The sequence below is a fragment of the Chlamydotis macqueenii genome, chromosome 7 (assembly GCF_036417535.1).
Source record: "Chlamydotis macqueenii isolate bChlMac1 chromosome 7, bChlMac1.mat, whole genome shotgun sequence".
Taxonomy (NCBI): domain Eukaryota; kingdom Metazoa; phylum Chordata; class Aves; order Otidiformes; family Otididae; genus Chlamydotis; species Chlamydotis macqueenii.
In genome coordinates this window covers 12,468,050-12,485,036 of record NC_141562.1, presented here as the reverse complement: position 1 = coordinate 12,485,036, position 16,987 = coordinate 12,468,050, and the positions used below count along the sequence as shown (strand labels likewise).

Here is a 16,987-nt window from a genome sequence, read left to right as displayed (position 1 = left end):
AAGAGGGCCTGGCAGTTGAGTGTGACAGTGAATGTGGGTGATATAAAAGGGACTGGCTCACATTGACAGGCAGGTGTGCAGGTCCTGGGCAGCCTTGGTCAAAACTGCCAAGGCTCTTGACAACCTGGTCACCAGAGTGAGGGAATACTCACTGTCGGTGACAATGTTAACTGGCTTGGCGAGCATGCCTTTGAGGCTTGAGCCTTTTCACTAGCTCCCACCGGTTTCCCAGATGGGTAGTCCCTCTTCACGTGGCCTGTGAATGTGGGGACACCCCCACATTAAAAGCATCACCCTTGCTGTGAGCTCCTGTCTGTCGGGCCAACCACTTGCTTCGCTGCTGAGGCAACTGCAAACACTAACAGCTCCACGTCCCTCACCGTCTCAGCCTTCACGCACGCCTCAATCATCTGACCCAACCCTGAGCCTGCCGGCAACCCCTGAATCGCCTTTTTACAGATGTCATTGGTGTTCAGAAAGGCAAGGTCTTTCCCCAAAGGGCCTCTAGCGGCGCTGGGTAGACCAGAGACGTTAAGGCGATCTAAGAATTCCAAATAGGGTTCATTTGCCTTTTGTTTAATCTGCATGTACGGCGGGCTCTTTGTGTCCATCCGAGTGACCGCCTTTAAAGCTTTCCAGGCCAGAAGACTAGCCTGCTGAAGAATGGCAGGGTCCCAGGTACACTGGCGGCGGGGGTCGATGTGAGCCCCAACGCCGCACAACTGGTCTGCCCCCACCCCAAAGCATGGGTGATTTGCGGCGGTAGTGAAGCCAGTGACAGCATCCCCTGTAAAACCCTCCCACTTGCTCTCAAAAACCACCAGCTGTGCGGGCGTAAGAATAGCCTTACACAAATTACGCCAGTCATAAGGCGTGAAGGCACTGCGCTCAAATACATCCAGCAAAGCCCTTCACTCGGTGAAACCCCGCAAACCACTGAGGCTGCGGCTTGCCAGACACTCCGAACATCGCGGACCTTCTCAAGGCATCTCTTAACCGCCCCCCGCTCGGAAATAAGGGACAGGGCAGTTTTGTTCCCTGCAGCGGCGGAAGCTAACAGCTCCACCCCCACTGCTACTACCTTCTCCAGATCCATCACCTCAGAAGGCTGATGGATCAATCCCTTGCCCATCATCCATTGGATGAAATCCTCTGTACCGCTAGAGGAGACCTCCTTGTCCACCTCCGTAGCCAGTACCTTCAGAACCCTCACCGTTTCCTTGACAGATACCCATCTACATGAGGTCTGGATTACCCCGAGCCCTGCTCGCCTTGGTGCACCGAAAAACCCGATCCGTCTGATCACGTTGGGGTCACCACTTGTTGCTGCGCGACAACGGACTGACCCGCCCTGACCGACCTACCCTACTGGGATCCCATCCCAGGGAGAGGCACAGATGCAGATGCCATGGAGTCAACTCTTAATTTACTGCTGCATCACGTTGCAATATATACCCGTACACCCGCTACGCACGCGAGCGCACCCGCCTCCTGCATCCGTGCACCTGTCCGCGCCTAGCGCACAAATTGTTGCGCACCGCCCTTCCTGTGCATGTGCAGCCCTGCTCGTAGCCCTGTTGCTGCCTTGCAGGGCCCCATATACTGCATTGCCTGCCAAGACAATAACTTATTCCAGAAGTTATCTTCAAATTTAAGTCCTGCAGCCTCAGGAAACAAGCTGCAAGCTATAGTTTCATGCCATAGAATAAGGTATGGTTTAAGTCTGATGAAAAAATAGACAAAGTGGTGTTTTTATTCAGGCCTATCATGTTGCTTTTTGGGCATGTTGTATTCAACTGAAATACTCTCAGACGATACTTCCCCCTTTCAATCCTAGGAAATTTCAGCTGCTGAGAGAGTGTAAAAGTCTCATTCCCCAAGACAGCCTGTGACAAATGTCTTTTCCAATGCTTTCATCTTGACATAGCAAAGTGACAGTGGCGCTTGCTGATAGCAGGTAACTTGCCCTATTGAGTTGTGCTCATTGCTTTGAGAATAATTTTCTACAGAAATTACGTGTCCATTAAGAAAAGTTTCTGTCCTTCCTGGTTGTTAAGAAAAATCTTTGAAGTACATAATTAATATAACCAGGAATGGCGTGTCTTCCTGAGGTTGCACTAGGCAGTCCAAAACAGTAACGAATGATGTAAGATCCAAATTCTGGCTCTAGTTGCAGTTTTTGCAGCCAAGCGTTTCAGCAGGTGAGTTGTTGCATCACTGCAGGGATGGAAATCCTTTCCTCACCCCCGGAGTTCTGCAGCAGGAATGATGAATGCTCTCTGTTCCCAGTCAGTAGCAAATTCCTTATTCTTAAGATGGGGTGAGGGGGAAGTAAAGTGCGCTAAGCGGCTTTGTACAACACTCTAAGCAGACGTAACTGCCTGCCAGAGCATATACATTCTAGCAGCACCTGTGTAAATAATTTTTCTTACTGTCTTCGCTTTTTTTTTTAACTTTTTTTTGGCATCAGTGATGGATTCTAGCTGGTGACCACATTCTCCTCCCATACTACCACTTATTTCTCACCACTGATGTTTGATGAGCACAACAGGAATTAAGACCTTATGTGTTTTAACTGCTCTTTTCTCAGACTTATATAGTCAGTGTTGACAACTCACAACTTTATTAGAAATCTTTCTACGTATATTACTTCATGTCTTGGCACTTCAGATCTGTGATTGTAGGTAAAACTTACCTCCAGCATTTTTCAAGTGAGTTTTGTGGCTGTTGAGCAAATCCTGAAAATGTGACCCCTGAAGCCTTGGAAAACAAAGTAAATACAGAGAACCTCAGATTTATTATTTCTAGTCTCATGGTATTTATTTCAGTTCTGTGATATTTTGGAACCTGAGTTGTGATATTTCAGTGCTTGAGGCTGACAAGACAAATATTTCATTTACACGCTCTGTGTTACACTGTGTTTACATAAGTAAAGAGAGATAAGGAGAGCCCACCATGAAAAATGTTAGAAGTTGTTTGAGAGGACGGGAACATCATGACCCTTTTCCTTTGGTCCTGTAGAGCTGTCCGTAACTCTGTGAGTCATCAGCAGTATAAATGAGAATTTGTTTACTTTTTTTTTCAAAGCATGAACAAGGCAAGTATCAAATTTATAAAGAAAGAGCAAAGAAAATACAATCTGTCTCTAAAACTGTTCTTTTGCATTATACGAAGTGTTTATTTTTAGTCTAAAAATGTGAAATTAGTTTCCTCTTTGCATAGCATTTTGCAAGCCACATACTTTTTTTTTGTAAGAGTCAAGTAGTGTAGTCATGAAGACTACCCGGTGTGTGAGGGGTTTCAGTGATGGTCCATGTAGGGCCACTGGGGGAAATTACAAGCTGCACACAGCTGTGAGAACGCGACCTTGGAGAGGGGAGCTAGGAGGGGTGTCATCTCAGAGAGGGGAGCCAGGAGGGGTGTTAGCTCAGAGAGGGGAGCTAGGAGGGGTGTTATTGAGCAGGATGGTGCTGCAGTCCGGGAGCCGCCGTTGGCCAGCGGGGCACGTACCTGGCAGCCTTACTGCGTGCGCTGGCCACGCGTGCACCAACACCTGGCCAGTACTCTGCCACTCTGCCACTGAATCTGCTGAGGGGGTAAACAGAGGCGGCTCGGAGCAGAGAGAGAGAAAGGACCCAGAGCACACTCTACAAACAGGGGACGCCCTGAAGGTGCTGTGCCTGCCTCCCTTCTCTGCTCTGACCCCGCTGATCATCATCCTCCTGCTCAGCGGTGTCTCCGGCGTAGTCGGGGTGGTAGGACTCTCACAAAGGGAACACAATACGCTGGTAACTGCTTATGCTAGGAACTGTAACTGCTTATGCAAGGCTATCGTAGAGCAATAAATACTGTTGTGCTTTTAAATACAAAACTGCAAGTTAATAGTGCTTTTCAGAGGCTGTAGAGGTAAAGAAGTAATTCTTTGGAAATATTTTGATAATTGGTTCGGCATATAATCAGAAACTTTTGCTGTATTTAGAAGATGGATTACTGAGCCATTAGCGCTTTAGCAGTATGATTAGCTATCCATATTAATAAACATCTGTCACACTGGCATAGCAGATACTAGGTGCTTGTATAATGTAAAATGTAAATTTTTGATGAATACTTTCTTATTTTTTTACTCCAGAATAATTTACTCAAATAATTTATTTCATTCCCATGTTCTGTGTCCTAAACTTCATTCAACTTAAAATTAGTTTGTCATATTTGCAAAATCTTTGATTGTTGTGAATTTTTTCTTTGCAAAACTTTAGATGAGCACTCTGAAAGACAGCTTTGCAGTATTTTTATGTATTATTAGTCATACACATCTTTTTGAGTAAATATGTTAGCAGGTTACTGATAGCCCAAGTAAGCTTGTGAATCAAACTTTGGTAGTAATTTGTATTTTTGGGGGGGGGTTTCAGAAGACTGATTCCTCTGTTGTGATATACTGGGTAGTTAAAATTATAATTGTACCACTGAGAGGTCTTGTTCTTTGAAGCAGCTTTAAAAGATATTAATGATAGCTTGTGGGCAGAAGTGTTGAAAAATACAATTATTAATAGAACATGTTAACACCAGAAGTAGGGTAGCACATGTAAACTCTGAAAATGGCATGACTGGCGATCAGCAAGATGATGTTACGTGAGTAAAGGCATCCTGAAAGATTGATTTTGGAATCAACATTTCAGTGAAATGATAAACCCTTCAGTAAAGAGTATTACAGTAGGAAATGTTGGCAAGAAAGAGATAAAATGATTGTGTTGTGAATCAACTTAAAGTATACGAAAAATGTTAGAGGGGAGGTGAAAAAGAGATTTGCAGAGGCTGTGTACATTAAAATAACGCCGTAACACAGACCTGCTTGTAGCACGGCCTCTTTTCTAGCCTATGCTATTACTACTGTTAGTCAGTTTTGCCAGTTCTTCCAGTTTTCTTCTGCATCTAGCAATGTGAGTTTCTTTTTCTTTTTCCCTAAAGTATCTGCTTCTGAAGACCTATGGGTAAATGAGCCTCTCAGGGCTCTGCTTCACATGTGAAGGTATTTTTTGTTCTTCCAGCCATCACCTCTCCCCTCTGGTATTGCATCATGGTCTGCTGTTGCTGCTGCCTGGCAGGGTAGGGACACTTGCAGAGGATGGCCTGGTAAAGAGTGGCCACTCATCATAGCTGTCCATGCTAAGAAAACCCTTGTTTTGAGTTGGACAGAGCCTTAACCTTTATTTAAGGTAAAATGGTTTGGACTTTCATGATTAGAGATCGAAAGCTTGAAGCCATGACCGGTGTGCAGCCTCGAACTTCAGAAATAAGAGAAGCTCAAAATTATCCAAGTGGCATACTTTTTGGCCCATCTTGTGATTGTTGAGATCTGGATGATTTTTTTTTAGTTACTATGATTGAAAAAATAGTCAGGGGGAATGAGAAAATTTGAGATTAGAAGGGTTCAGAATTAAAACTGTATGTTGTTGATACAGCTTTTGGCTTAATTGTGTTAGAAGACCTCTCAGCAGCTGTGTTCGCACCTGCACAGACTGCACAGCTAGGTTATGGCTTTCTTTTCTGTCTCCAGGTGGTCTCTCACATACCCTCTGCAGGAAAAATGTCTCTTAGGAATCTTGTGACCTTCTAAGTACAGAATCTTAAATTTGTAAAGGTGCTTAGTTCTCTCCGTCATCCATTGAGGAGTCATGGTTTCTAAATACCTGAAAGCCCCGAAGTGGGGTTCTCTGTGTAACCAGCAGCAGGCCGTACACGGCCATAGACCGCAATGCCTGCGGCGTATTCAAGGCATGTCTGTTGTGCATAGGCAGCCCTTGTGCCAGCATGGCTGTGTGCAGCAGTAGGTGCAGAGTCAATTAAACGCCCAGACAATTAGCAAGTCTAGGGAAGCGCTGAAGTTGACAGCTGAGCTGGTGGAAACTTAATAGTGCTTTGCTTGCTAGAGTACAGAATTGCACAGAGAATGTTCTGCAGCCCTCGTTGCTTGTTCTCATGCACGTTTCAGAGCTGGAGTGTTTGGCAGAGTGGGACTACTGTGATTTATCTTGACCAGCTGCATTAAGATGCCTATGTTTGAGCCACTGGCTATAGGTATTTCCAAGGAAGTCAGGTGATGGGTAATGGAGAAGGATCCTACATTTCATATGTTTATGTACTGTATGCTGTGCTAATCTAGGAGGCGTAATGAGAGCTGGAAACTTGTTAAGAAAGCAAGTCAGTCTGTGTCTGTGTGTGAGACGGGTTTCCCAGACTTTCCAGTTTGTTTGGCTGTATTGAAATCTAGACACGCTGTCTGTACTTGCAAGGTAGTCTCCTTGTATAGGCAGTTACTCCAAAAGATACCTAATCGTCCCACCACAAAAATACATGTGGTGTTTAATGATATGAACTATTACATAAGTGAGAACAAATTGAAATCATTGATCTTCCTTTGTTTGCAATTTCTGCTGTCATCTGTTTAGCGGGGTTGCAGTCAATTGGATTAGGGAAGAGAACAGATCAAAAGTACAAGCTCAAGAGTGACATGTTGGTCATACTGTACATAAACATGCACAATTATAACTGTTTGGGTGTATAATACAGCTGGCACTGTTACTGAATCTGAGTTTTCATTCTGTGACTCTAGTTCTTTTTGTCTTCTTGTAATTCATAAAAAAGAGCTTTCTGAACTCCAAGTTTGGGTTTTTCAATGTTTAATTCTGGGTAATGAATTTACTATCTCCTTTGTTTTATTTCATGTTTGAAAATCTAAAAATCCATTATAAGACAGTTCCTTACAGTGTCTACATCTTCTTTTGCTAGCATCCTTTTTTTTTTTTTTTTTCCCCAGGAACAAGTGAAATGTAGCATATATTTTACTCTGGCTTTATGATGATGTAATTAAAAGCTTCTCCATAACTCCATGTCCAGAGGGTAGTTGGCACCTTCAACCTTTAGCTCAGCCCTTCTGAAGTATTTAGTTATGCGTCTGCCAGAGTTCCTAATGGTTTTCAAGTCGGTTGTGTTTTTAAATTGCATTGATATATTCTGTATTAGCTTATTTTCTACATTCAGAGATGATCATATCTGCTTGAGGCTAGAGGGGGAGGTACTTTCTGCTTGTTCCTATACGCTGTTCATTTTACTAAGTGTTAAAACATGTGGGGTCAGATCCTACCATGCACTTCATCCCTGCTTTCTTCTAAAAACATGGAAGTGATTTCAAAAGTTAGAAAAACGTGACAATTTGATGTTTCACAGAATGTGCTACTAAACTAATGTAATTGCATGTGTGGTCCAGGAATCCCCATTGTCTTTCCATCCACAAGACAATGGTTGGACTTGGAACAGTGGACTGTGTGCAGACAACGTGATTGACTGAAATTTAGGCACCTTCACCAAGAAGGACACAACCAACTGGTGCAGGAGCTCTCCAGATGGGAGTTCTAGAGTGCCTTTAAGGTTTCCCCAAGCAGCTCCTGCTGTGTTAATACACAGTTGGAGTGGAGAATCTGGCCTGTCCAGACTCCCCAGACAGTTCCTGCTGCAAAACTGATGAAACTCTACACAGAGGATACTTGTGAAAAGCCTGTAGAAACTGTTGCTGCAGGTGCAGAAAGGGTGACTTAGGACAGTCCTTTGTACCTCACTAAAATCGAGAGGACACAAGTAGCTTGGGTAGTGACTAGCAAAGGACTGATTATGGACAGGCTGCAGTGGTTGTGTAGGACCACAGGCCAGCTGAATGGTAAGAACTCAGCAGAAGAATGGTTTGAGAAGTCTCTCAATCCAGCTGAAGATGCTGGCATGAGGACACTTGCAATAGAGAGTCCAGAGAGACACCAACTGTCCCGTTTTAGAGAGATGATTTCCCACAAGAGCATTACCCTCCTCCCAGTGTCTCAGTTTTAACGCTCTGTTCATGAGTGTCTTGTGCACTGCTGTAAAATTTCAAAAGGTAAGGTCTACCATTAAGTTAATTTTTTTAAATGACACCATTAAATGAGGAAGAAATACCCTAAAAAATGATAGCATAGTGGTCATAAAGCACCAAATTCAGATTTGCTGTTTGAGCTTTAACCTCTGCCTTCTGTGATTCTTTGACTTCTAATTACTGGAACAGGCCTTGCTACAAGGCATATTCCAAAACAGTAAGGAAATAGGCTGGATATGTATGTGACTGCATTATTTTAAAGAAAAAAGTTAATAAAAAACAGATGCAACAACTGATTTTCAGAACAATTAATTTGCTTTCTCTCATTGGAGAATGGAAAAGACACACTTTGAAGAACAAAGGGAATATTTATTCCATTTTTTTAAAGGTGACAGCATAGCAAGAGGATTTTTCCAAGACAGTATTGACTTAAGGGGCGTTGCTATCTATCCGTTTGCACCGTGCTGCTTACATTTGTATTTTGTTTCATTAGTAACCCTCCGATGGCTTTTTTCTGCTTCCAGGCTGTTAAGCCTTGCTTTTTCTAGACCACATGATAACTCTTGTTGAAAATTCAGCACATGGTCCACAAGAGTGGGAAGCAGATGGGCAACTCTGCAGTGAGAGTCCTTAGAGATAATGCTGACTTTCTGTCTCGGCCATAATTCAGCTCTGTGCTTTGAGAAAGTGCAGATAGAGAACTGCAGCGCTGTTACATTTGAAACACGTTCCACAGTGCCAAACATCTCCATGTTTGCTCTTTCAGCTCTCTCAGGAGACAACCCTGAGTACCTCTGCAGACAGGCTGTCAGTGCCTACAGAAGTATCATAGCCTGTGCCTGCCCTGTTTGTAAAGGACGAGGTGTGACATCTCCTTTTGCATTGACCACTGCGTTGCACAATCTGGGTCAGACGGCAAGGAAGCTGTGTATTTATTAACATGTGTGCATACAATTTTAATGTTACTTGTTCATAACCAGATCATCTCTACTTATAGAAAGGTTTCGATTTTAAAAATTATTGAATCTTACAGTCTGGGAGGCTATTGGATGGTTTCTTATATTAGCGATGTTAAAGTCACCGGATAATTTCCATTCATGGCAAGGAATATAGAAGAAGGGAGACTGATGAGGCAGCTGCTTTTCCTGTAGTCAACAAAACAGTAACTGTAGATATGTAACATAGCGATTAAAAATGACGGACGTTCAAATTACAGCCCATGACTGGTAAGATTTGCTGACCTTCTTGGCAAGAAAAAAAAAAATCAAAGTGTCCTTTGAAAAGCTGGATTTGGAAGCAGAAGGAGATGGAGAAATCTCCAGGAGATAATGAGAGGAAAAAGAGGTGCGAAATAATTGATGGCTGGTTTAGATACTAGAACAAACTCACTTGTGATGTGGTGGTATTCTCTTACATTGTACCAGCTATGTTTGTGTATGGACGTGATAAACAGATCAGAGAGAGATTTGAGGACAGATTTCTGGTGGCACAGGAGAAAGTGGCTATGAAATAGCAAACCGGGGGAACCAGTTTATACATCTGTAAATTGTTTCCTCTGTAACCAAACAAAATGCAAATAATTGAGCTTCATGGATGGCATCTGCTCAGTAACTGCATCACCAGATTCATTCAGGTGTGCTGTGTTGTACAAACCACTGCTTTTGTTACAATTTGATGTCTATTTTTAATAACCTGCTAACAAACACAGAAGTGTTTCTATGTTTACATGCACTTTCAGAGCTGAAAAATCAAAGAACTGCGAGCTTTTTCTATACTTACACTTGAGCACACAGACAGATGCCCGTGGACATTTTGACTTCTGTTGCAGCGTTTGATGAAACGCATCATCAAAGTGTCTTGTTTCTACCCAGTTCAGACCTGCTGCAGGAGGGCAGCTTCCTGTCTTTCCACTATTTTTATTACTACAGACTTTTGGTATTCTTTTTTTTTTTTTTTTTGAGTAAAAAACATAAAATCCACTAATAAAATAATTTAGTAACAACACCTAGCTTTGTGGAGCACTGTGAAGAGCTTTTAATCTTCAGATCACAATGACAAGTTTATATTGTTATTATTTTATATATATAAAATATGTATTTATCTAATTATATGCTGTTTTGTTTGAGTTTTAAAAATATATACACCTCCTGCAGCTGGTCTCAGCTGAATAGAAGTTGGGACATTTTCATTAACGCATTTCATCAGGGTTGGCAAGAGAACGCCAAACGTCTTTGAGAAGATTTGGAATTTCGGATTCATAGGTGAAGGGTAAGCATGTCTGTGCACAAGTGTAAGTATGGGAAGATCTCACAACTCATAGATTCTAATCTCTCCAAGTGTGTGTAAATACACAGGCACTTCTGTGTTTGGTTGTTGCACATACATATATTCAATGCGCATACATACACATCGGAGTCAGACACAGGCAAATATATCCCTTTGATGCTTTGCTTTCCACATTCTGGTGCTGCTATGATCAGTTTTGTCAGACTTCTGACTTGGAGTCAGGGTTTCAGCTGCTCTTCTACCTCCCAGTCTACGTGTACAGCTCCTCTCCTGACGAACCATCTTTTCTGTTCCCACTTGACTTCTGCCTTGTTCTCTTCTCTTCTCTTCCATACTATTTTAAGATGTAGTTCCAAATTCTAAAGCATCTTTGACGGGTGACATAACGTTCAGTAAATAGTCAAGTAATATCAGCATTTTTTCCCTACTAACTATTTCAGGATTTCTCAGTTTCAAACGTGTCATGGTGAGGGTGATGGAGCAGCACTCTGCTATGTAGGATGACATTCTGAAGGATTACATTCCTTGGTGTTAAGCCATATGCTTTTTAAAATTGGGGACCAGAAATACCACTCCAAGTGACAGTTCTTTTGCAATACCGTCGTGTTCAACTTTGACCCTGCAGGCAGGTTTTCAGTGCCTGGATTTTTCAAGCAAAGTTTATACAGCTGACAAAACAGGTTATGTGAGGATATTTGAGAAACAAGAGTGTTTGGTCCTTTTCGTAGTTAAATAACTGTATTCCTACTTCATTAATCAAAGCAGAGAGAGGAGGAAAACACAGTGGATCATCCATTAAGAAAAGATCTCTTCTGTGTTTTAATCTTACCAAACAGCTTGTCCAAACAGCAATACAAATGAAGGGCATTTTGTTTGTCGTTACGCAGTCACATTGTATTTTACAGGGTCAGAAATGGCCTGCTTTGGGAAAAGTATGAAGAGGTCAGGAAAGACCAGCTCTCAAGAGTGGACCTAAGGGTTTTTGCAGACTGATAGCCAGGGACCATGCCAGCTGGGGGTGAAGGGGGAGGCAGGGCCACGCTGTCATGCATCGGAGCGCCTGAGGGGCAGTGGTGGGCCATGAATGAGAATAATTTTGCTTAGGCATGGCACCTAAGAGAAACTACAGGTATACTGCAGAGTCTTCATGATTTTTTATGAAATTACCAGAAGACTCACATTTTCTTCAGAGACCACAACAATGATCCTAGTTTTAGTGAAATTCAGAGAATTTTGGACATAGCTATCAGAATTGAGATTGGTAGACACTAAACACTTTTGAAAGAAATCTGCTGAGAAAATTTTTGATAGCCGTATTTTGTCTTGGGTGGCAAAATACAGGAAGTAAGAGCAAGTAAAAGAGATAAAAGACTCGGTTTTTCTTAAAGCAAAGTCTTCTAAATAACAACTTCATTTGTTTTGTAAAGCTAGTGAAAGCAAAAGGGATTTGGAGAGAAAGGGATGACCTAGACAAGAAAATTGCCAACATGAGATCAACAATGAAGTATCTAGATGATAGAATGTGTCCCAGAGCAGAAAAAGAACGAAATCATAGGATGGATACAAACTTGTATTGATGTAAAAAAAAAAAAAAAAAAAAAAAAAGGCTATAAATAACAGTACTTTCCAGTTCCTGCTTAACTACTACACGGTGTAAAGGATTTACCTGCTCCTGTGGATTACTGCACTGGCCTTCGTTTTCAGTATTTCTTCAGCCACAGCTCCATTATCATTCTGTAAAGGCCTGGGAGAAGAGGGAAATACAGCTGGCCTCCTGCCAGTTTACCTCAGAGGAAAAGCTGGAACTGCTTCTGTGTTTAGTATTTTTCCCACTTTGGTTTCTTTGAAGGTTGCGTTGTAGAATTCATTGGGCTAATTATTGCAGGTTCATCCAGAAATTCTGTGTCACTTCCTGCCGTTCCCTGGAACAGAACGTGGCCACTTTGACAGAATAGCTGCCTTCAAGATAAGACATGCATGTTGTTCGGTAGATAAGATGTCACTGTTGGCAGGCTGTGTAACCATAACCGTATGTGTGCGTAAGTGCCACATTGTCCTCTTGTGCCACGTAACCCAGTGACTGCAGTTGAAGAGGAGCTCGAGTTTCCATGTCAAGATTTTTCACAGAGCCTTACTGCATATTCCACCACAATAAGGAGCAGCTTTAGGAAGTAAACCCAAACTTAATCCATTCCATTGGCACTCCTCAGTCTTCTTTTTTTTCTAAATTAAGTTAAGTTTTAGATCTTTCCAGGAATTCTCCTACAGAGACCTTGTTTCTGTAAAAAAGAGCAGAAGTGTTATTCTGTGTAAGTGTCCTCTCTGTTTACCCTTTTCCCATTGCCTTTTCTCCTGCAGCATGCTGGTATTGATTCTTTGATGGATCTGTGATCCACTGGAACTCCAAATTGCTTCTTAGTGTCTTGTTGTGTAGGGACTGACTCTCCACCTGTAACTGTGCATTTGATTTTCCTACCTGAGTGCATATAGCATTTTTTTAATTGCATCTATTTATTTCTTCTGCACTTTTCTCAAGCCAATGCTTAATTCCATGTCCAGCCTCCCAGCCTATTTTCTTCCCCTTCCACATCAGTAGCAAGTTTAAGTTTATTAAGCATTCTCTTTTTTCCTTCATTCAAATCATAAAGAACTGAGCAGCACAGAAACCAAGGCAAAAACCCAGCAAAACCAGGTTCCTTCTTTTATTTTTCCTTCCATTGTGACAGTGGCCCTCTGATAACCAGTCTGTCTTGCAGTGTGCTCTTCCAGCAGTTCTGCATCTCCCTTGCACTTTTGTCTCGACCACACACTCTTCAGGTAATTTATGAAGATACAACAGGAGACAGTTTCAGGAGACAGTTTCAGAAGCCTGTCTGAAGGTACATGGTGTTTAGACCGAGTAATCTTTCCAGAAGCCATAAAAGCTTATTTTACATTGGTGTGACAGTATTTATCCTTGAAATATCATTGGCTGTTACTCACCTCTTTGCTATATCCTACATACTTCCCAGCTTGTTTGTGTGATTATGGATTGATGGAGTTTATTGACTCTCAGCAGACACTCTTTGGCACTGATTGATAGACAAAATGAGGTCACTTCCTCTGCCAGCTTTTCTACCAGGAGATTTTGAAGGACAGCACTCAGAACTCCAGCAGGGTCTGTGGCTGACTTCTGCACACTTGAAGGTACCAATCCAGTAACAACCAGTCTTTGCCAGATCAGCCCAGCTAATATTCATTTAGAAAGCATATTTGTTTCATGCATCTCACCCACTCTTGCTGTAAAAAAGCCTCCCCTCTGCCTCCTCCTTGAGGGAGATGCAGACCTGAGACATTGTCAGTGCAGGAAGGCAAAAAAGCTGATGTAAGAGAAATGTCTAGCTCAAACTCATTGTCACTTCCAGAACTGTAGAAGAGTTGGTAACATACGTACTGTCCTTGTATTGCCCGGAACTCCACTGACCTGCGCCTCGCTCGTATATCCACGTATGTTTGTAAACCTTAAATTCCTTTACTCACAAAAGATATTTGTAGCTACAAAATACTACTTAATACACAGAGCGTGTGCTCATTTACTTCATACCTTCAGGTGTTTCTTCACAGTCCTTTGCTGGGCTGGCTACACTTCTGTTTCTATTATATCAATTTGTAAATGACTGCAACTGCTTCAGCCCTTGCATCTAAAAACGTTGTGTGAGCTTGACCTTTAGTCAGGTAACACTAGCAGTTTCGGCAGCATCAAGAGCTTTACTCCCACTAAACCCTCGGCCTCCCACTACCACTTTGGCCTCTCACCCCCTCCTAGGCCGCCCACCCCCTCCTCAGCCGCCCACCCCCTCTTCAGCCTCCCACCCCCCCTCAGCAGTGCTGTGACCAGTGACACACGTGTGGCTTTCAGCCCTTGCCCCCATGCAAACAGCAGTGACACTCTAACCAGTTGCCTAAAGTGGGGAGAAGGTTCCGTGTGCAATTGTAGGAATTCAGTTGTGCAATGGAAGGACAGAAGGGAAAATATTAGGACAGGCAAATGTAGGGTAGTGTGAGTTTTGAAGTATTTACTCCTGGACACATCGAGCACATTTGGAAATTACTTCCTTGCATACACTATTGCTCTCCTATAAACTCTGATCAATTTGCTAAATAGGCTTTCCATAACCAGAAGATAACTTTGTGTAGAAAAATAACATGCAAAATACCCGATTCCAGGTTGTTCCAAATGTGGGCTTCCAAAATTTGAGAGCAAGGAACTGTAATTTATGAAGTACGCTTTTCCCCCAAGGATCAACAAATCATTCTTTGCCAAGGGACATAACTAATCAAGAACGTAAGAGATTAAGCATTACCTGCCGTGTTGTGCAGTTGTCACTGTCTTTTCACTGAATGAAATGTCTGTTTAACTACCTGTGATAGTATTTTTAGGCTGAAGAAGCATTTTTTTAAACTGAAATATTTTACCACCTTTATACATGAAACCATAATGACTTCAAGGAAAAGTAATCTTTCTTATTTGAACAAAGACATACAGTTGGTTTTTCCCCATGTTTTCTACTTCCCTTGTTTATTGCAGAACTTGGAAATTGATATAAGGTCATCAAAAATAATGTTTATATTATAAAAGTATTCTTGTCAAATATGTTAAATGGCAAGTTGAACTTAGCAGGGTTGCTCACTGTATACCAGCATGAAGTATAACTAAGAAGCGTTGATTTTGGTTTAGCTGAAGTATTTTAGCATCGCACAAGGTGAAGCACAAGCGCATGTGAAGATAAGAGTTGTCATTGTTGCCTGCCTTAAGAAGTATTCACATTTTACTTCTTAGGTTCTAGAAACGTTCTCATGTAATTAAAAAAAATTTTGGGTTAGGGCATTTGTACAAAAAAAAAAGGTTGACTTCTTGACAAACTCATCACAAGAACTTTACAGTTTTCCTAAATTGTAAATTGGTCTTTTTTTAAAAAAATTTATTAAATTACTTGGAAAGTACTTTGAAATATGGCATATATGTATTTGAGTGGCATTTGTTAGTTTTAATTGCAGCCCTGTTTGCGTATTTCCATTCATCCTTCTCTACACAAATTAAATGAAAAAAACCTCTCGTTTTTCTGAGCAGAAGCCCATCATGAGTCTCAGAATATATCACTGTCTTGAACTTTCTTTGAACATACTTACTAGAAAATGTGCTTCCAGTGTGAACTAAGTGTGACATCTTTCCGGTACTTCTGCATCCAGTTGATGCCAAACAATACAAATTTATGGGATGTGAAAACAAAATATTTTGGGGGGTGGGGATTTAATGACTATTGCTTCTGTATGGATAAGTTGTTTTATTTAATTGAGTTCTTCTGTGCCTAATTTACATGGACATGATTTACTCTCAGTTCTTGAATAATGTAATAGGGCTCTTTGTTTCATTTGAAGGGGTAGAGGACCACTGAAGAACACATCTGATGTAATTAATGCAGCAAAAATGATTTCAGAGTCAGGATCAAGGATGGATGTCCTCGCACGCCTGATTGCCAATCAGGTAAGTTATTTATGCAGCAGTGCATTAAACTTTGTCACAGATTAATCTGTCCACAGAACCTCCAACAGCTAAGAAAGTCACTTACAAAAGCACCTGGGACATATTTAGATCTACCTGTCTGATTTTCCTTTTCTTCTCGATTTCTGACGTGATGGCTTCATAACGAATACACCAAGCAAGCCGTCACCTGCAGCCCTCTTCACGAAGTAAGGTCGTTGTTTTAGGCCCAGACAGTGCCAATAGAACGGTGTAGTGAAATGTCAGTGTGCAAGCAGCAAATCTAAAACATTTATCTTCCAGTCCCTGTGTCTGCCTTCTGGGCACAGTTTAGCATAGTATAGTCGCTGTCTTCCACACCCTCGCATACTGTCTCTCTTCCCCTCACTTTTGATTCTCATAAACAGTGTTTGCTTTTCTAATATTAATGAAGCAGCAACAATCTGTCTTTTCTGTCATATGTCTCTCTGAATTCCAGATAAGACAAAGAATTTATATTTTCAATCGATACAGTTGTGATCTGTTTTATGAAAAAAATAGGTAAAATCTTTTGAGTCCCTGTTTCTGATCTTGACTGATATTCTTCCAGCACCTCTTTACTGTTCACACTTGTCCTGTGACTCAGCTGTTATGCTGCCTTTGCATTTAACAGGACCACAGTAATGTATGCCAGCATTTTCAGTATTCAAAGCTACATGCAAGGAAGAAAAGCAAAAACCTTGCTCTGTTTCCTCTAACTGGTTATTTTGGGTTCTTGCTCTAACTGAAGTCAATCACCGCATAATGAAGAATCATTGTCGTATCTCTTTGACCTTTTCCTGTTCATAAAACAAATGTTTTTGAGTGAATTATGTCAGTTACATTCCATGTAATTTCAGAGATTCAAAATTGAGAACTCTGGAATTATATTATTCATGGGTTTTTTTTCTTTCCTCTTAGGAAGAAAAAAAAAAAAAAGCCCACTCTGAAACTGTATTTGCAGTATTCTTTAAGTCATCAGCCACAACAGCACCTATAGGCACAAGGTGCTAATTTTTTTTTTTTGTAGTACTTTATCTTGCTTAATGTTAATGTTAAGCTTAATGCTTAATGTTCAATGTTCTCTTTACCCATGTAAATGCCTCTTTGTATTATGTTGGTCCCTGCCTAGGTCATACCATCTTGTAAAAGATTATGGGTAAAGTGCATAAAGATGAGTACACTTGGTCAGACCATAGGGCCATTTACGTCAGTGTCCTGTTGCTGACAACAGGTAATAGTGTATATATACAGAACTTGGTGAG

The 16,987-nt window shown here is 41.6% G+C and overlaps 1 protein-coding gene across 1 annotated transcript in view; it reads left to right on the top strand.

The window, feature by feature from the left end:
- CTNNA3 (catenin alpha 3) overlaps positions 1-16,987 on the top strand; it is a 475,445-nt gene that overhangs the window by 443,248 nt on the left and 15,210 nt on the right. The window contains exon 15 of the mRNA XM_086752374.1: positions 15,602-15,707. Coding sequence (XP_086608500.1) covers positions 15,602-15,707 — 106 coding nt within the window. The remainder of the gene's footprint in view (positions 1-15,601; positions 15,708-16,987) is intronic.